Genomic DNA, 20,663 nt, shown 5'->3' on the forward strand with positions numbered 1-20,663 from the left:
CTGAAGATGGCATGGGCTAGTCCAAAACTGTGGTTCCCATTGCCCAGAGTGCTATCTCCACGGTGGCAAGTAGAAAACAGTTCTTGAAAAAAGTCAGTATCAACCAATTGGACAGATTCTATGGAAAAGTAGGAGCATGGCCCAGAATGATTCCAAGGCCTCCACTACCCTCAGTCCAGCAGAGCCTTCATAAATTGCTGACTCCTGGTACCTTGAGCAGGTAAACATGGTGGAGGCCTTGATGTAAAGAACTATCTGGCTGGGTCAGATAGACTAAAAAATTGACATATATGTAACAACAGAAGAGGCGCAAAAGCGTGTTTTCCATTTCTACACAAACTTTGCAATATTTGTTTTCATCTCTGGATTTAATTAAAATAAAAACATTTTGAAAAATGATTCAGATTAACCAAGTTTGACTTCCAGCTTCTTTAATGGCACAGGTCAATGCAGTAAATTGTAAAGACAAAGCTTATTTAGGATTTTATTCAAAAAACTTCAAGGTATGAGGTCCTATTTAAAAAAGTGGCTATTTACTTGTAAACAGAATAAAAATGTTAAGGACTCAATTAAAAATCCTTTCATACAACTTAAACAAAAACAGATTTCTGATGAGTTACAAATAATATTACACTTTCATAAAAACACCAAAAACAAAACAACAAAAACAAAGATTGCAGAACAGGAATATCAGACAACCTTGTTTACTAAAATGGTCAGAACTATTTACATTGAATATTAACTGTTTGACATTTTTATTGCTCAAACGCTAATGTTTATAGATAAATGCAGTAAACTGATGTCAGGAGACACTAATACACGCATATTCATGTTTTTGCATACAGATTTCTGTACTTATCAAGATGAGCATGTGAACTTTATCAAGACTACACTAAATTTAGCAAAAATGTATTTTGTTTCTAGTCTCATACATAATCAAATCTAAACTTTCTACACATGTTCATATACATTTATATTTCTTTAGGCCAGCATGAAACTACTCTCAAAAGAGTCATTTTAAAGCCTTTAGATGAGAGTTTTCCTTCTCTGCCAATATTCTATAATACTGCGACATTTCCTAATACAGAAGTCTGGAAAAGAAAACAATGATCAAAGTATTCTGACAAAACTTAAACTAAACAATGTTTCCAGACGTACTTTTCAGGAAATTTGTGGGAAATTACGTTTACAGATATTCACTTAAACTGGTTCCCTTTTCTCCCTCTTTGCACAGCATTTTCTCTTTCATTTGAACCAGTCAAGGCACTTTCCTTTCCATTTGCATTAAACTTTGTTACCGCTACTCTTCATTGTATCGCTATGCGCCCTCTCTGATTCTCAATGACTCATCGTGGATTGGTTTTTACAAAATTCATATTTACTTATAGCTTTTAAGGTAATACAGATTTTAGAAGATTGAAAACTATCAGATGAATATTCATGTATTAAAGAAAATGGTAGTCAAAAATAGAACCTGTCAGCAGAATGCAGCCTATAATCTAAAGCAAAACCTGTGGCTGCCTTTATCTTTAAATGAAAAAAATGATCTATGTCATTTGCATGCTGGCATTTGTAACACAATCCAAAATTACCTCTTTATTCAGATCAAGTTTGTCGTAATCAGCTGTCTTGGCTCTCATGTTCCAGGACATTTGCTAGTATTGTCTCATAGCTGGGAAAAATTTAGGTGCTCACTTTTGAACTAAATATTAATGGATGAAGATTAAACAATTTGTAATCTGACATTTCCCAAAAAAAATGCCCCAAAACCCCTATAGAATTTATGTTCTTAAATGTGTCATTTTCATACAGATACAAGTGCAAGTCTTCTAAATGAATAACCCATTGAACATACTGTCTAACTGTGGAGAGCTGATGGTATTTTCTCTCAGCCTGGCACAGTGTTTCACAAAAATGTGTTATAAATCAGATGGAACAATTCTGACCTGCATATCCTAAGGTCAGACACAGACTTGGGTTTAAGGGGAAGGACAGCTAATAACTATGAGACTAAAGAGTATTCAATATTCACTACTACCCATGACATCAAACTCTCACTGGCTTTCTTGTCCCCTCAGCTGCAGAGGAACATTCTGAAAATATAGTCACTCAAATGAGGGAAGGAAATAAAGAGTGTGGTGTGGTTTCTGGGCTGTTGGTTAACAAAAATGAGACGGAATAATTATTAACTACCTCTAGCATAACAGTAAGAAGCTTCTATTACTTAAGATTTTAAGGTATTAAAAATGCTTACAATTATTCTTTTATTAGCAACATTTTCTGCCCAGAATCCTGTTTTAACAGAAATGAATATAAAATTAAGCATGCTATTCCAATTCTGTTTTGCACTCTATTTTCTCCGAGTCTTTAAGCATTCCCTCTGCTTCCCACAGTTAGTGCCACATTATGATGAAATGTGTCTATGTATGCTTTTTGTAGTTCTGTAATAAAGTTTCAATGAAGTTTATAGTCAGACATTATTGTAGATTTTTTTTTAAACTACTTACATTCTAGTGTTTTAAAATGCAGTTAGTTAGCTGACACTGATCTACTAACGTGAACTGAAACCTGTTTACTAAGCTGACAATCCATTTCAGCATTCAAATTTCTCAGCTTGAAGCATCATTCTTGGCAGCTGTGGTTGGAAATTACATCCCAAGTACAGGAGTTTCTTGTTCCTCAGCTGAGCAACAAAAAGGATGAAGAATTTGACTCAACAAGACTACATGCCCATGAAACAGTCTGCTAGAAGTCATGTCAACTGCAGCTACTTAAATTCAATGGTTTAACAAATGCTTTCTTCAAATCCAACCAGGGTTTGTACCATCCCTTTTCTGTATGGATTAATATTTCAGAGGAAAGTCTAAAATCAATCTGGAACTGGAAAACTTAGGCACCAAATAGCATCACAAAGAATCCAAATAACGGTAAAGCAATGCCTGGACACTAAGTTATGATAAAGCTCCTTGAGGCAAATATCAGCTCATCATGGCTCACATCAAACGACTGTTTTGTGGTTCTCTGTTATTCTGTTTGACAATATGTATGCTGCTCCTTTTTCATTCTGGAAAGGGTGCAGTTTTAGTTAACTACTTAATATGTAAAAAATAATATCAGGTACCACTGTGCTATAAAAATAATAAGTTTAATGTTTCTTCTGTATTGATTTACCTGTCCCAAGTAGTTGGCTTTAGTTATAACAATTTGGTCCAATTACTTTAAATTTGCTTCTTTGCTTTTTTTTTTTTAAATGTGTTTTTTTCCTGACTTCCATATATTTGTGTCTTAAAAATAGGCTTTTAGGATAGTCTGATAATATTAGTTGCAGTCTACTCCACAAATACAATTTTTCCAAAAGATGAGAATACTTAAGATTCCTTATTTCAGGTACTAACCAAGACACCTGAAAACTCTCTGAAGAAACACAGAAATGCTGTGCATTTTTCATCCATTTACTAACAAAGTGCATCTGAGCCCTACATCTGATAGTATGTACAAACTCATTATGGCTTTACCATAAAAATGGCATATGAATGGGTCCATAGAATCAGGATGCTAATAAATGTCATTAATAAATCTATGTAGAACTGTTGGCAATACAATCAGAGCTATATTACATTCTGTAAACCCTGACACACCACACTTTACATTATGCAACGAGGCACTATTTACAAATCCACAGTGGGTAAAATAATTAACCCTCTAATGTAAGTGATGATTTTGCAAAGTGCGGGACAAAACCAGTGCTGTTAATTGCAAGTCCTATGCAAGCAAGTTATAGTAAAATCATTGCTAACTACTGGAAGCTTACTTGGATGTTTCTATTGAGGATTTATAGAAATGAGATTTTAGAATGAAATACAATATGATACAGAGTTAGGATGTACATGTGGAAACAGTAAGTATGGAAATTAATAAGGCAGCATGCTCAGAACAAGTTTTAAGCAGCACTGATGTTAGATCCTTAGCGGCAACTATATCTGTTATTGTTAATGTTAAAAATTCAGAGTGCAACATAGAAGCCTCATTTAACATAAAAATTGTGCAAATTGTTTTCGTCTTAAACAAAAGAAAACAACATAGCAAGGAAGATATTCTACCAAATAACATTTTTAAGTCACAGCAAAGTAGACCATCTTCTTTTCAAAATCAGCTACAAGGCACTAAGAGTAGGAAATGGCAGGTAACATGAAAGACTGAATACTGCTCCTCAGTCAGGTCGAAATATGGGATATTTTGGTAAGAATTCTATTAGTATTACCTGTTGAAGAAAAAACCCAACATATTAATCAAACTGTTCTTTAGAATAATGTTGATGAAACTGTATACATATTTATTGCTATGTGCTTGCTACTGGACTTGACATGTGGAGAACCTATACCACCCAGCTTAAAAATAAATAAAATCAGGTACTGAGCAGAGTCCTTCTGTCCTGGATCCCATTGGAAAGGATGTTGTGGGTGCTGGGATTCCCTCCACAATTTTTTCCGCTCGGCATATCTCAGAACACCTCGTTCAGTAGTGGGAGAGCACTTTATTCAGTCTTCTGGAATCCAAGAAATCAGTTCAACTACAGGCTCGTCACTGAGTTGTTTTTTTATTGGTATACAATCAAACTATACTTGAGCTGATCAGGCTCGAGTGTAGGGGTTGGTACAGGGTATACCACACATCCGAAATACATAATCACGAACCAGTTTATACACATACTTACACTTACTACATCATATCGCACACTGATTGGTCTACTACTTTTTGTAGCCAATCCTTAACTAAATCATGAGTTGTTTGTGCACTCCACTACATGCTAGGCCACTCCACTACAGCTGCAAGTTATCACATATTGCTTACTATCCTTCTCTCTCTTTTCTACTAGCTACACCTTTTACATATTTACAAGGGTACTGTAACTTACGCTTTGTTCATTGTTTCACGTCCTTGCTAAGACTAGACCTACAGTATGCATCAAAGTTTTTGGCTAAGTGACCTTCCCCGAAGTATAAAAGATAATTTTTATGCCCATCTGAAGAGGAAAACGTAGTCAAACAAGATGAACATCTTGAACTCTGCTTTCTTAGATGGGTCCACTATCTTGGTCAAAGCTCTAGGCAAACGCAAACCAACAAAAAATTGCTGAAGTAACCAAAAAATACAAAAATTAAACACTTAAGTCTATGCTATACTAGCTACTTGTGAGTTATTTACAGCTACTTTAATAAAGGAGAAAGAGAGAGGTTCGTTCAGTGAGTATTCAACAGGCGAAGAGGAACTGAGGTTGTGGGTGAGAACTAAGAAGGGGTGAGGGAATCTGTAACCTCACTATAACAGATAAGGTTCCTCTAACTGTCAACTATTATTCAACACAAATCTCCAGCAGCAGGGCTCTGAGCAGGCAATGTTATGAAGGAGAAACTCTGTTTTCAGATGATAATGTCAAAGTTTTACTACATGCAGCAGTTGCACTGTTATGTTGCCATATTCATGTATCATGAAAATCAAATAGGATTTTCATTCTACTAGCCAAGAGTTTCTGTAATGAGCGACACAAATGGTGAATTTCCAAAGGTTGTGTGTGCATCAGCTGAGAACGAATTAGACGTGAGGAAACTGAAGGCTAAAGAGTCTGGCAGTTAATGACATTTGAACTATTAAAATCACACTGTAGTGATGGATACTAAAAATGTAACAGAAAAAGAATACTTACATATTCCATCATATTGCTAGTTTCACATTTCCTTTTACTCAGCTTCCAGTGCAAACCAAGCTAAGAAAATAATTATTGTGGGATTAAAGGTGTACTATTGCATTATTTCTCATCAACAACATAATAAAAGCTTCAGCAATATCTAACAGTTCAAGATCTCAAGCATGTCTTTTTACATTTCTTACGCTTTAAGGTGTGAGATGAATTTAGTATTTTAGCTCCAGTCCTAAACAAGTGAATAGTATTCCTATATTCCAATTGTGCAGTATTTTATTAATTCTAAATAAAAGTGGAAAAAAATTTATAGATTCTAGTCCTTAATATTTCTTACCTTATGATATAGTCTGTTATTTTCCCATTCTAGCAACTTCTGAATTGATCTTCTAGTCTAGGAAAGAAAATCAATATTATATTAGAAATGGCTCAGCTATCGATCTCATTCCCAAAAGTCTTAAAGTTATATTTGCAGCTCTCAAACATCACATGTAAAGTGGTAAAGTATGTTTTAGGAAAGGATAACTAAGGAAAGGAAGAATTTCACCTTGGAGAAGTCTTGCCTTCCCAAATCCACTTGTCTCAAGCATAGATTATAGGGGTGGAAGAGTAAGGGCGTCTCATCAGAACTATAGATTATGATTTCTGTCTAGAAGCTCCATCATTCCCACTACCTTTCTCAGCTGTACAATTTGGGAGTTATCTTGGACTCAGAAGCATTTTGGGGTGCTCAAGTAGCTAAGTCAGCAAAACTCCATCTTCCATCTGTTACTGGTCAAAAGATTACAACCATCTGACCCGTCACAGTGATCTACATAACTGTGACCTCTGGGCTCCGGTATTGCAACTCATATCTAGGAATGAAACTTCATATGCTGAAAAAAGTCTCCAGCTGGTACAAAAGTCAGCACCAGTATGCTTAGCAACATAGGACTCTGAATGTATCATCCTGGTGCTCTGCTCTCTGCACTGGCTTCCAAGTACACTGAATCCAATTCAAGGTCTACGGCCTGATATTCAAAATCCTCTAAGGGACTGGCCACATGTACTTAACAGATCACCTGTCGTGCAGCCAGTTCAAACATGCCATGATGGTTATGTTCCACCAGGGCAAGGGAACTCTTAACACATTGTGAGAGTCACAAGTACAGGAAACAGAACATACATAGGACCTGGATCTACAACATGGAACTAAAAAAATAAGTCAACTTCGAAATAGCCACTTGGAGGGCTAAATGGAAAATTCATTTCTTAAACTAATCAAACTATTTCACCAATAAGGTGAAAAGGAAAAAAAGAGAGATCCATAGATTTCAAGGCCACAAAGGTTGTGATCTAGTCTGACCCCTGCATAACACAAATCATAGAATTTCACCCAGTAATTCCTGTCTCAAACCCAATAACTGTGGTTGGGCTAGAGCATCTCTTTTAGAAAGACATCCAATCTTGATTTGAAGATTTCAAGTGGGGGAGAATTCACCCAGGGCTGGCTTTAGGGCAATTCCACCAATTCCCGGGTATCAGGCCCCGCACCCGGGAGGGCCCCACACCCTCCGCTGAAGTGCCGCTGGAAACAGTGGCAACCGATTGAGCTGACGCCGAATTGCCACTTCCATCTTCGGCGGCAGCTCAATTGCTGCCGCTGTCTTCAGCAGCATTTCAGCGGCAGCTCTTTCGAATGGGGCCCCGCACGTCCTAAAGACAGCCCTGAATCCACCATTTCCCTTGATAAGTTTTTCTAATTGTTTAACTGCTCTCATTTTTAAAATTTGCATTTATTTCCAGTTTGAGTTGGTCTAGCTTCAAATTCCAGCTACTGGATCTTGTTATGTCTTTGTCAGATTAGAGAACCTTTTACTATCAGACATCTCAACATGTGGGTATTTGTAGACAGTGATCAGATCACTTAACCCTGTCTTCAATAAACTGAACAGATTAATCGATAATCCTTCACCTGTAATGTTTTCCTGTCCTTAAATCATTTTTTATAGCTCTCATCTGAATCCTCTCCACTTTTTCAACATTTTTAACTGTTTATACCTGAATAGAAACAATATTCCAGTTATGGTCTGATCAGTGCAGTATTATCTCCCTACTCCTACTCTATATACACCTGTTTATACCTTTGAGGATTACACTAACCCTTTTCGCTCCAGCATTGGACTGGGAGCTTATGTTCATTTGGATGTTTGTCATCATATCTAAATCCTTTTCAGAGTTACTGCTTTCCAGGAGGAAGAGTGATACAAGCGTTATTTGTATTTTAAATACTTGGGAAGCATTCAGATACATTGATGTACACTGTATAGGATTAGACAAGGGCTATGTCTACACTACAGAGCATATGCTGTCATTAGGGTGACTAGATGTCCTGATTTTATAGGGACAGTCCAGTCCCATTATTTGGGGCTTTTCTTATATAGACTCCTATTACCCCCATCCCACGTCCCGATTTTTCACACTTGATGTCGGGTCACAGCCCAGCATAGTATGTATGCTGACAGAAGGAGCTATTCTGTTGGTGTAGGAATGCCACAATGTTAGCCATGCTGACAGAAACACTCTTATGTAAGCATAGCTGGGCCTACACTGGGTTTTTTTTTTTTTGCTGGTATAGCTATGTTGCAAAGGTGTGTAGTTTTTTTTTGATGCCCCTGACTGACATAGCTATGACAGTATACAATTTTCAGTGTAGACCAAGCCTAGGTAAGAGTGCTTGGAGATCCTTTCTGGGGACCAGTGAAGGAGGGAAACTGAAGCAGATGCCGCTGTCGTCCTGCATCCTGACATGGAAGGACACTTAATGAGGAGCCAGCTGTATGACAGCAGCCCAGTGGGTTAAAGCACTATGCTTTTCAACCCTGAGATCAACCCTTATGAGGTCAAACGTTAAATGCAAAGTCTCCTTGTATACCTCAGCAAAGGTTTGTCCTCTATTACAAAACACACATATTTTGGTTCTCTCTACTTAAGAAAGGCCCAAAAATCATAATAAGGGATGCTGCAGGGCAGAACTAGTATGATCTGGAAGAGGGGTAAAGGAAAATGCCTGCCTGCATTCTGCTTCACTCCAAGCAGTTCTATTATTGTTACTTTCATAAGCAAATTGAAGGAGCTGCCAAACCACTTCTCTCTGCATGTGGTGCAACCTGTAGGCTTTTTTTTGGGGCAGAGTTTAGTGGACTTTCCTTTTCACACTTAGCTCAGCAGAGATAGAAACAAAACTAGACAATGGGAGAAATGGCTCAATCTTTTGAACGTCTATAACATTAGCTTCAATTCACAATGATAAATCCTGATATGAAACTAGAAAAGTAACAAAGATGAAGGAGTATACTGTTTCTTCCTTTAATAAATTGTACAATGTACAGAGGTTTACAAAGAGATTTCAGTCTATTTAGGACATTCTTTGGCTCATTAACTGCTACTCTGGCACAACTCATTGTTATTAACATAATTCAACATTGTTTACATTATATATATATAAAATTTACTGTTATTATTAAAGATTAACAGCTAGCAGACATATCTCACCAGTTAAAGGGAGACGTATGACAGCAACTGAGGATACAGAAAGAAGTTTCAGAATAAAGAAAGGCACCTTTACTTAAAGGCTATTATACATTAGCAGCTGTTGTCAATTTTTGGTCACAATGCAACTTTGAAATGTGCACTTACTCTTTTATTAAGACAGATAACAGGCCACAGGCTGCAACCCAGGGTGCAGCAGCAGCACAGACAGCCACAAAGCAGCCATTTTACATTGACAGGGAGATTCTTCTTTAAACACGCATTCACACGGCTGATACTAGTCTTAAATTCTTCAGGAGCAACCTACAACAGAAATGGCAAACTTTAACTGGAAGCCCCTGCAGATGCGCTTTCTTATTCACTGGTTCCATGGATTACAACATAAGTGACAGAGGTACAGTTATTAGGTGTGAAACAAAGCTATATAAATCCTCCAAAAACCTTGCTAGTACAGCTAGTGTGAAAGTTCGCCTTCCTAAATTAAGTCCATTTACCCTCTATGCTTGAAATTTTTTTTATGTAAAAATGATAATTGCAGTAAGTTAGAAGAGTTTCTTCCCATGTTCTCTTGCAACTGCTAATAAATCGTGTTGATAACACAACCATCCCCTGTAAAACTAGATTAGGAACAGGGCCAAGCAACAGACAAAATTAGTGACTTTGACAAAAAATTGGATGAAAGAGACATTTTGGTTTTCATGGAAACAAAAGGTACCTTTGTATGTAAAAAGGTGCCATTTCACACGCAAAACAAGTGTTCATCACTTTGTCTAATTTCTCCCTATCACAAGTTTGTAACATGCATGTGAAGTTGCCCTCTCTTTGGAGCGAAAAGCTGTGCTTGCCAATAGAAATGAAAATATTTCTTCCAGGAACAAATTACTGATTGGTACCATCCCACATCTCTAATTACGGTATCCTGCTGAGGAGGCGTAACCAAGGAGGGAACAGGTGGGTTATAATAACTATGCTTTATATAGGAGTATAAAACATGCCTAGGATCAGCAGCATGCTGAACAGTGATGTGAAGGTTTGAAGCATTAGATGTATTCCTTCCTATTTCAACTAATTTTATTGCTTGCCATGGTGTATAAGTCATACAATGAAGAGTGGCTGGTTCTTGAAGAGTGGCTGATGCTGAGATAAGTAAAAGTTACAAAAACTTTGGCCAAGATTTTCCAGAGTGACTGGTGGTTCTGGATGCCTCAGTCAGTGGGTGCTTAACTTGAAAGACTGTAAAGGGGCCTGATTTTCAGAGAGTGCATGCTCAGTGCTTTCTGAAAGTTAGGGCTCTTTAAAGTCTAAGTGACACACTCACTAACCAAGGCACCCCAAAATCACTAATCACTCTGGAAAGCCTTGGCCAAGGTCTTCATGACTGAAAGTTCACTAAGACAGTGATATACAGTGAAGTAAATTTACCCTCTTTCACTTACAGAACCCCCCCCCACCCCCCGATTTATAAAACATCCCCCCATCCAATGAAATGATTAACTACTGCAAGTGTCACAAAGAAAGACTCATGATTATTCTGGTTACAAAGCAATGGAAGCACAAGAGTGTCTCCACCTTTTAAAGTCTCCATTAATAGCCAAAACAAGATTTGAACAAAGCAAATTTGTAAGGACAGACAACCCTAGATTCTGTATCCCTACGGTTTGGTGGGACATTATCTGAGATTGCAAAGTAACCTTTTCAAGATAAAACAATTTAAAGCAGCAAGACAAATAATGATTTTGATATTTCATCTGATAAATTTTAGTATATTTTACTTTGTTTTCTCAAAAAAACAAACTTATTTTTAAAGGACTATTGTTTTGGGGGAGAGGAGTGAACAAGAGGATGTTTACCAAAGTAAATTGTGTACTGCCTCTGCAGATTCACATTGCAAGACTGTATGCATGAGCTTCCCCAAGGGCTGCATGCCCCTATTCCAGCATTTTAAACCCAAGGGTACAAAGGCCCACACGCATCCAACTGTTTTTCAGTTCCTTTTTTAACTACAGCTGAAACTTCAAAAGCAAATTCAGCCAGTTCTGAGGATTTCTTAACAGGTTTTGCCCTGTCCAAGAAATAATCAACAGCCCTCTCAACAACCAAGGTGTACAGCAAAGATCAACACAGAAGATCTCATGGCTTTGAAAACACTGACAAAAATATGATATCAACAAACGTGATAGTAAAAAGTCAATAATTTGGTACAGAATATTAAGACTATTAATCAGTTGTGTGAAAATTAGTACAAGGAAGTTATGCCATTAAAGACTGCCTTTCTTAAGATCTCCTGGCAAACGGCATAGCCTTCAGGAAGGAACCTTTATTAAAAGACTGCAAGCAGGAGCAGAGCTAATGGAACTGAGAATATCTGGCAAGCCCAACCAGAATCACCTGGCCCTCTTAGCTAAATATTCCTGAGAACTTTTGTAAGAAGATACATATGTGCATTCCCTTCTCCAATGTGACAACATTTGAAACCATGCTGTGATCATGAATATCCTGGAATAATATAATCGGCTACATTGTACTCTGATTCAGGGTAAAGCAACTACCTTCAGGTGAAATTTGACAGAGAAGGAATTTGCTAAACTCTCTGAAAACCCCATGCGTTGATTTAACCATATGCTACTTTCCTGCTAGGATGTTCTTCATTACTGCCAAAATGCAAGTTGAAGTTGGTACGCGTATGGATGCACTAGCATCACAAATACACTGCGTGTTGATACAACACAGAAGACTGATGACCTTGCCTGTTCAAATAAACTGTGTATTGACAGGTGTTATCAGTGTGAATATCCATCGGCTTTGCTCTGATCAGAGGAATAAAAGCATGAAGCCCTCAGCCCCAGCCAGTTACTGTTTATGTAAGTTCCTGAGATCTGATCATTGACAACACCTGTTAGAAGTCCACAAGTCTTCTTACAGAAGACAAACTAGTACCTTCCAAGAACTCAGAAAAGTTCTTAAGTGTCAGAACCTGAGTGGCACTAAGACCAAATTTCCCCAATTTCACTCAACTTCAGCATTGGGTAGAGAACAAGTGATCTTTAGAAAATTAATCATGCCCCAACAAGATGACTCTTAGAAGTCAAATATCTAATATGGAAACAACTTCAGGCTCTGCTGACAAAGGCTGGTGACCACAATTGCTGGACACAAGCCACTCTGTAGCGTGCAATTTCACTGACTGAGAAACTCCCCCATTGAACCTGAGGTGCTTCCTATGTTTGTTTTATCAAGATGTGGGAGCATGAGTCCTGGCAATCTTTTCAATTTGAAGTAGGACTTATACGGCTCACAGATATAGTGAGACTTTGCCACCAGCACCAATTCTGTAGTCTCAATTTTCACATGAGATATTAATATATCCTGTAATGGTTTACTATGAGAAGGACTGGGGATCAGGATTTGGCCTGAACTCAAACTGAAAAGCATATATCCATTCAAGAACTCCAGGAACCAGCAATCTGGAAAGATACCTGATATTCTGCAATGCCTGCGAACATCTTAAAAATTAAAATGGGTTCCAGATCTTCTGGAAAAACTGCTGTTTCACTGGAAGTGCAGAAGAAGCTGATGGACCAAGATGGATGACTGTTTCTGCAGTGACCAAAAAATAAATCTCCTGTACCCTTGAGTGATGTGATGAAGAACCTCTTTAAAAAAAAAAAAAAAAAAAAAAAAAAAGCAGCTTCTGTTGCTTCCCAGCCTCAGTCTTCTAACTATTAATCTGATTGCAGAATTACAAAGCCAGCCATGATATGGACTACAGTGGTCATAACCAGGGACCTAGCTGCAGGGTCCGAAATGTCATTGTAGAAAGGGGTGACCAACCGGAGCCTGAGACGGATCCAGAATTTACCAACGTACACTGCCAAAGAGCCACCGTAATGTGTCAGCAGCCCTTCATCAGCTCCTCCCTCACTCCCAGGGCCTCTCACCATCAGCCCTGCCGATCAGTGCTTCCCCCTCCTTCCCCACACCTCCCAGTCAGCTGTTTTGTGGCATGCAGGAGGCTCTGGGGGAAAGGGGAGAGGAGCGAGGGCATGGCAGGCTTGAGAGAGGTGAGAAGAGGTGGAGTGGGGGCAGAGCCAGAGGTTGAGCAGTGAGCACCCCCTGACAAACTGGAAAGTTGGCACCTGTAGCTCCAGCCCTGGAGTCGGCGCCTATACAAGGAGCCGCAAATTAACTTCTGAAGAGCCGCGTGTGGCTCCGGAGCCACAGGTTGGCCACCCCTGTTGCAGACCATCAATGAATAAATGTTGCAAATTTCTGAACTACTTCAGTGAAGGAGATCTTTCATAATTAGAGCCAATCTTCAGCAAAGTCTATCCCAGATGAAGAGGACCAATGTACATTACTGGATATCTGTTTTCCCCTATGCCTTCTGCTATTTTTAGAAGCTGAAACATGTGCTTTTGGGGAATGCATCAAACTCTTAAAGAGTACCTGGCTGTTCTACTCATAGGCAAATCATCTTTTTGCATCCAGGTTCAGACCTTGCAGAGCCTTCCAAAAATCCAATGACTAGATCCTTCTCCAACAGATATGAGGACTTCATGGGCAAAGACCCAGAAGAACCTTCTGGCATCATGCAACAATTCTGAGAGACCTCTTGCAGGAGTGCTCTTAAGTGCCTGAGTCCCCATGGCTTTCTCCATGTCAGGGCATGGAGTCCTGAACTACAATCTCTTTTTTGACCTGCAAAGGAAATCTAAATAGAGTCCACACAAAATCTATGAACTTACTACTACATAAACACTTCATGAACTAAAATACTCAATTAAGTCCAGTCCCAATGCAAGCAGAGGGTAGGGTTCTGTCCACTTAGGCCAATGGAAAGAGGTAATGATGTATAATTGCGTGTGTGTGTGTGGAAGAGCTTACATCCTTGATTTTAGAATGCTGTGACAGAGGCACACAAATACTCCCGCAAAAGCTGCTTTGAAATGAGTCCAACTGCTGAATGGCAGGACCTGTGATCTCATAATGGGATCTGTGGGGGCTAAGTCATGGAGAATATAACATGAACATATTATTTTAACAGGACCTTTGCTGAACACACACGTACGCCACATGTGCTCTTAAATTTGATACTGAATAAGGTAAAAAGTCTTCTGAAATATATCTGGTTATCACTTAGAGATTAGAACTTTTATGTTTTATATATATATGCAACTTCAAAAAAGTATAACAATTTGCAACACTGGTCATAGTAATTGATTAATCTGTTTTGATATTTAAAAAGGAAGCTTTTATTTTTCCATTGTATTGACTATCAAAGCATTTTTCTATTAGTAGGTTTTAAGATGATGAGATTTAATTCTACAGATATTCTTTTAATGGCAGCCACTGGAACAGCTGACAGGTTTCAGAGTAGCAGCCGTGTTAGTCTGTATCTGCAAAAAGAACAGGAGTACTTGTGGCACCTTAGAGACTAACAAATTTATTGGAGCATAAGCTTTCGTGGGCTACAGCTCACTTCATCGGATGCTGAGTAAATTCTAGAATCATTACAATCAAAGACAACTGATATTATTGTCAATTTACTTTAACAGAAATCATTGCTACCATAGCAAGAACTTTTCAGAAGTGTACAGTAAATGGATTGTTATATGAGGTTACAAATCTTTGTTTAGCATTAAGGCAAAAATCCCATCTCCCTCAGCAATACCATCCATCCTGATTGGTGAGAAAGGATTATGGGGTTTATTTCCTCGCCATTAGCAACTCTCAGAGCAAGAATTAGTCTTTCCCCCAGAGGTGGGCAAAACTATGACCCACAGGCCACATCCAGCTCATGGGACCCTCCTGCCCGGCCCCTGAGTGCCTGACCTGGGAGGCTGGCTCCTAGCCCCTCCCGTGCTGTTCCCCCTCCCCCGCAGCCTCAGCTCGCCACGCCACCGACACAATGCTCTGGGTGGCAGGGCTCTTGCAGAGCTGTGGACTGTCCTGGTGTTCTGGAAGGCACAGCTGTAGCGCTGCCAGCCACCGATGCTCCACGCAGTGCGGTAAGGGAGCAGAGGGGGTTGGATAGAGGGCTGGGGAGTTCAGGGTGGTGGTCAAGAGGCAGAGGTGTGGATAGGGGGCGGGGCGGTCAGGAAGGAGAGGAGGGGTTGGATGGGGGGGCAGGAGGCAGTCAGGGCACAGGGAGAAAGGGTGGTAGGATGAGGCAGGAGTTCCAGGGGAGCAGTCAGGAATGAGAGGAGGGGTTGGATTGGGTGGCAGGGGGCGGTCAGGGGTTTCAGGGGCAGTCAGGGGACAGGGAGGGGGGGATGGGGCAGGAGTCCCAGGGGGACCATCAGAGGGTGAGAAGCAGAGTGGGGGCCAGGCCATGCCTGGCTGTTTGGGGAGGCACAGCCTCCCCTAACCAGCCCTCCATACGATTTCAGAAACCCGATGTGGCCCTCAGGCCAAAAAGTTTGCCCGCCCCTGCTTTACACAGAGCATGAACAATCCCTACATAACCTCAACCAAATCTTGCTATATTCCATCCCACAATTTCTGTACATCAGAAATGCATCAGTTTCACTGCCACCTTTGTTCTTCCACATCTGCAGAGGAGGGGGCAGGAAATGTTGAAGATAGGATCCTGCTACCTCCCAAGAGCCAAGAGCATAGAAAAGACTGCAGGAGTGGGTGCCAAAAACCACAACAGCTGTTTCCTGACCATTTGGATCACTGATCATTAAAATCAGTGGTGATTTGGGTGTGCACGTGAGCCAGGCTTGCTGCCTGTAAACAAAAGAACATGGTACTTTTTGGTAGCATGAATGAATAACTATGCAGTGAATATTTTATAAGAGTATTTACTTTTTGGGGCTAAGGAAACAAGCTTACATTCTCTGACAAATGGGCAAGTTCAAATACAGTGTATATGTAATAATTTTTTAAAAACAAATTAAATTAATTCTTTTCATGAGCACAAATGGAACAATTCCAATTGATAGTGACTGAAATGTCAAAATTTAAAATACTTTATTTGCACCGGATCTTTCACTGGAATAAAGGAAATTTGTTTATCATCACAGCTATTTGTGGATGGGTTTATGTTAATTTAAAAATTAAGGCACATGGCACACAAAATAATCAACTAAGGGAAGTGGGGAAAGCCCAGGAATCCCCCCCCGACTTGGAATTTTTTAAAAAGAAAAATGGAAAAAACAACAACATATAGTGTAAGAAAAAAATCCTACAATAGCAGGAGGGTTTTCTCCCCATCTTTAACTTTTGTGAGACTTATGAAAAATGGATATAATTCCATAACACTTCATCTGTACTCTTAATGCAAATTTTGTATTAAAACAAACAAATCTTGCTAGACTGCTACATAGCCCAGTAACACACAATTTTTGCAGTTACAGATGGTGGATGCTTATTCTCCAGGCATGCTGGGGTTGAGTGTATTAATGAGTCTGTGGTGGTAACTTTTAAGGAAATTAACATCTTAAATTATGGTTCTGTTCTGAAGTGCGACTCTACACAAATGGCACTTTTCATTCAAAAGAAGTTAAGCATTTGTGTTTTCGGAGTCATATATGTTTACTTTAAATGACAAAAATAAATGACTACTTTTTGCTCCTGCAAGCACTGCGTTGCCCACTCTGCTAAAAGAGTGGGAACTGGATTCTAGTCTCTCTTTTACATCATGCACAGCTTTGCGCATCAAGTTTCCACAAGTTACATCACCTGGCACAAACTTACTGAAGGCAATGGAGTTACAGATGTCTCTAGTATGTAAGTCTTTCTACCACAGTTTTAGAAATCAAGCAATGATAAATAGGTCTGTGAATCAGAGATAAGTTTCTAATGGAGAAAAGTAAGTTTTGGTACTCGATACCAAGGTGATTCACCTTGGTGTAGACAGAAATAATATAATTCTGTTCATGTCAGTTTACAATTAAATTTACAGCTCAGCAACCTTTGTCTCGAATTAAAGAACAAATGCTTTTCAACAGATAAAAACCGAGTTTTAAATCCATCTATTTTATAAGCATTCATACCATGTTTATTTGTATATATAGGTACAGTAGGTGTTTATTAAAAAAGTTACTGCACATTTGGTATCAAATTTTTTTGTAATCCAATAAAGATGTAGCATTTTTCACATCAAGAAATTAATAATGTGCTGTATTTTTTATGAAATACGTAATATTGTGCCAATTTACCAATACAATGCATTCCAGAACACAAATTCTAAGTGGACCATATCCATTTTGTTGCCATATTGAATCTGTAGCTTTCCTCCCTTTGATTCTGAAGCTTTGAGAGATTAATCTAAAAGTGTTGTATTGGAAAGATTTTAGTTAAATTGTCAATACATAATTCACAGCATGCTTAAACTCTGCATTTGAATAATTTTGGAAAAATTGCTTGGAGGGTTTCTGTCTGGATCTTGAAAAGAAAGATAAGTACACTGCTTCTGGCTGTGCAGTCCACATTGTAAAGAGAGATTAGTTCCTTTTAGGCCTTTAAAAACACATAAAAGAAGGGGGATCGTAATATTTTACAACAGGATGCAAGAGAATCTGCAAACAGAGGAACAGACCAAGCAAAGCCCAGCAGGCCTGATCTGCCTCCTTCAATCATCATGATCACAAACGCTATCCATCACATGCCGTGTTGGATCACAATACTAAGGGTACATTTTATGGCTTACACTTCCCTGAATTGCACACTAATCTCTGTATAGGACCCCTTATTGTTTCAAGATCAGGGCAGGAAGCTCCACTTTCTTCTTTAAGGTTCACTGGCTCTGTCATTTTCTTGTCACCTGGAGCAGTGTGCTGTTGTGCCATATATCATGAATAGTACTTTTCCAGTTTGGTTTAGCCTTTGTGACAATGAAGGAATCTCCTCTTTCCTAAACCTATAGTCCTATAAGTTATTTTGCATACAAGATTACAGTTAAGTCTTAGTTTAAATAGCATTTTAAACAAACTATTTAAAATAGACCCAACATACCTATAAAATATACATATAGAATTTGGCCACCAAAACCTGCCAAGCTAGATTTACAATAATGAAGTTATACAATCTGTATTTTAAATATTAGATCCTACCTCTTGTTCATGTCTTAAAAACCGTAAAAAATCAAAAACATGCAACATCGACAGTTTGAAGACCCGGTTCTACCTAGGTAGATGTGTTAAGGTTAGTATCAATTTATCTTGAAAGTTGAGAAACTGATTAGATTAGTAGGCCCATTTCTGACCCCCCTGAAACTTTGCCCCTATATATCTGTTTTCAGAGTCCATATAACCTCCACTATACATGTGCCCATTTCCCAGAAAAAGAGAGCAAAGTTTCAGTGTGCTTTTCAGTTACCATTTTTTGTTTGCTTATTTTCTCTGCATCTTAGCACTCAAGAACTCTATAATGAATAACCAGTATCTGTAAACAATGGGGGAATATTTCAGTTAAGAAACAGTTTAGTGTTGTAACAACAATACCTAGCACTTCAATAGCATTTGTCTATAGATCTCAAAAGCACTTTAAAAGTTTAAGTATTACTATCCTCATGTTACAGAAGGGGAAACTGAGACTTACACAGGTTAAGTGAATTTCCCAGAGTCACAACGTGAGCCAGTATCATAATTCCAAAGTGTTAATATTTTTTGGGAGACAGTTACCTAGACAGCATCTTTTTAAAAATTAGACCTTTATTGTTACTTTAAGGATTTACCTTTGAGTTTTCCTCCAGTAATAATTTATTATACAAGAAAACACAGCTCACATCTAATGGCTTAACTAATGCATTCAAGCTGCTGAACTGGACAATATGAACTCACAGATCTATTAAATTGTTATGCCTGTGTTCTGAATAAAATACTGCTTTATTTTATTGCATTGTGCATTATTCTTAACAAAGAATCTTATACATCTTAACAATAGAATGGTTCACTAAAGAAGGGACTATGCTATGTATAACATGGACTTTCAGAGCACAATCATTCCGATGCTTTTTACGTTACATTTATTTTAAAAATAAATGTAACAACTGACTGCAAAATTCACTCTTGTGAACTTTGGGTGCCACTGAAAATACATTTATACTGAAATTAAACAGACATGTTTTGGTTTTTTTAAAATAGATTAGCAAATGGCCAGGACAGGCATGTTTCCTTCTTGCATTCACCTGAGCACAAGATTCTTCCTCAAAACCAAAGATGATAGTAACCGGCAGTTAGCAAGAGCAATTATTTGCTTTTTATTAGGGCTATCGATTAATTGCAGTAAACTCACATGATTAACTCAAAAAAATTAATCATGATTAATCGCACTGTTAAACAATAGAATACCAATTGAAATTTATTAAATTTTTTGGGTGTTTTTCTACATTTTCAAATATATTGATTTCAATTAAAACACGGAATACAAAGTGTACAGTTCTCACTTTATATTATTTTTATTACAAAGATTTGCACTTTAAAAATGATAAACAAAAGAAATAACATTTTTCAATTCACCTCATAGAAGTACCATAGTACAATCTGTTTATCATGAAAGTGTAACTTACAAATATAGATTTTTTTTTGTTATATAATTGCATTCAAAAACAAAACAATGTAAAACTTTAGAGCCTACAAGTCCACTCAGTCCTACTTCTTGGTCAGACAATCACTAAGAGAAATAAGTTTGTTTACATTTATGGGAGATAATGCTGTCCGCTTCTTATTTACGATGTTACCTGAAAGTGAGAACAGGCATTCGCATGGCACTTTTGTAGCTGGCACTGCAGGGTATTTACAAGCCAGAGATGCTAAACATTCATATGCTTCTTCATGCTCCTGACACCATTCCAGAGGACATGCTTCCATGCTAACGATGCTCATTAAAAAAATAATGCATTAATTAAATTTATGATTGAACTGCTTTGGGAAGAATGGTATGTCTCCTGTTCTGTTTTACCTGCATTCTGCCATGTATTCCATGTTACAGCAGTCTCAAATGATAACCCAACACATGTTGTTCATTTTAAGAACACTGTCACTGCAGATTTGACAAAATACCAATGTGAAATTTCTAAAGATAGTTACAGCACTCAACCCAAATTTAAGAAGCTGAAGTTCCTTTCAAAATCTGAGAGATACCAAGTATGGAGCATGCTTTCAAAAGTCTTAAAAGCGCAACACTCTGATGCAAAAACTACAGAACCCAAACCAACAAAAAGGAAAATCAACCTTCTGCTGGTGGCATCTGACTCAGATGACGAAAATGAACATGCACTGGTCTACACTGTTTTGGATCATTATCTAGCAGAACCCATCATCAGCATGGATGCATGTCCTCTGGAATAGTGGTTGAAGCATGAAGGGACATATGAATCTTTAGCGTATCTGGCACATAAATATCTTGCGACGCTGGCTATAACAGTGCCTTATGAATGTCCGTTCTCACTTTCAAATGACATTGTAAACAAGAAGTGGGCAGCATT

The 20,663-nt window shown here is 38.3% G+C and overlaps 1 protein-coding gene across 1 annotated transcript in view; it reads right to left on the reverse strand.

Moving 5' to 3' along the window:
- Nucleotides 1-414: 414 nt before the first annotated feature.
- Nucleotides 415-20,663, reverse strand: part of LOC127056626 (cysteine-rich hydrophobic domain-containing protein 2-like) — a 33,021-nt gene continuing 12,772 nt past the window's right edge. Inside the window, exons 3-6 of the mRNA XM_050964712.1 lie at nt 9,377-9,532; nt 6,036-6,092; nt 5,705-5,764; nt 415-4,261 (exon numbers count right to left, since the gene is read on the reverse strand). Coding sequence (XP_050820669.1) covers nt 4,211-4,261; nt 5,705-5,764; nt 6,036-6,092; nt 9,377-9,532 — 324 coding nt within the window. The 3' untranslated portion in view covers nt 415-4,210. The remainder of the gene's footprint in view (nt 4,262-5,704; nt 5,765-6,035; nt 6,093-9,376; nt 9,533-20,663) is intronic.

This window comes from Gopherus flavomarginatus, chromosome 8 (genome assembly GCF_025201925.1).
Source record: "Gopherus flavomarginatus isolate rGopFla2 chromosome 8, rGopFla2.mat.asm, whole genome shotgun sequence".
Lineage (NCBI taxonomy): Eukaryota > Metazoa > Chordata > Testudines > Testudinidae > Gopherus > Gopherus flavomarginatus.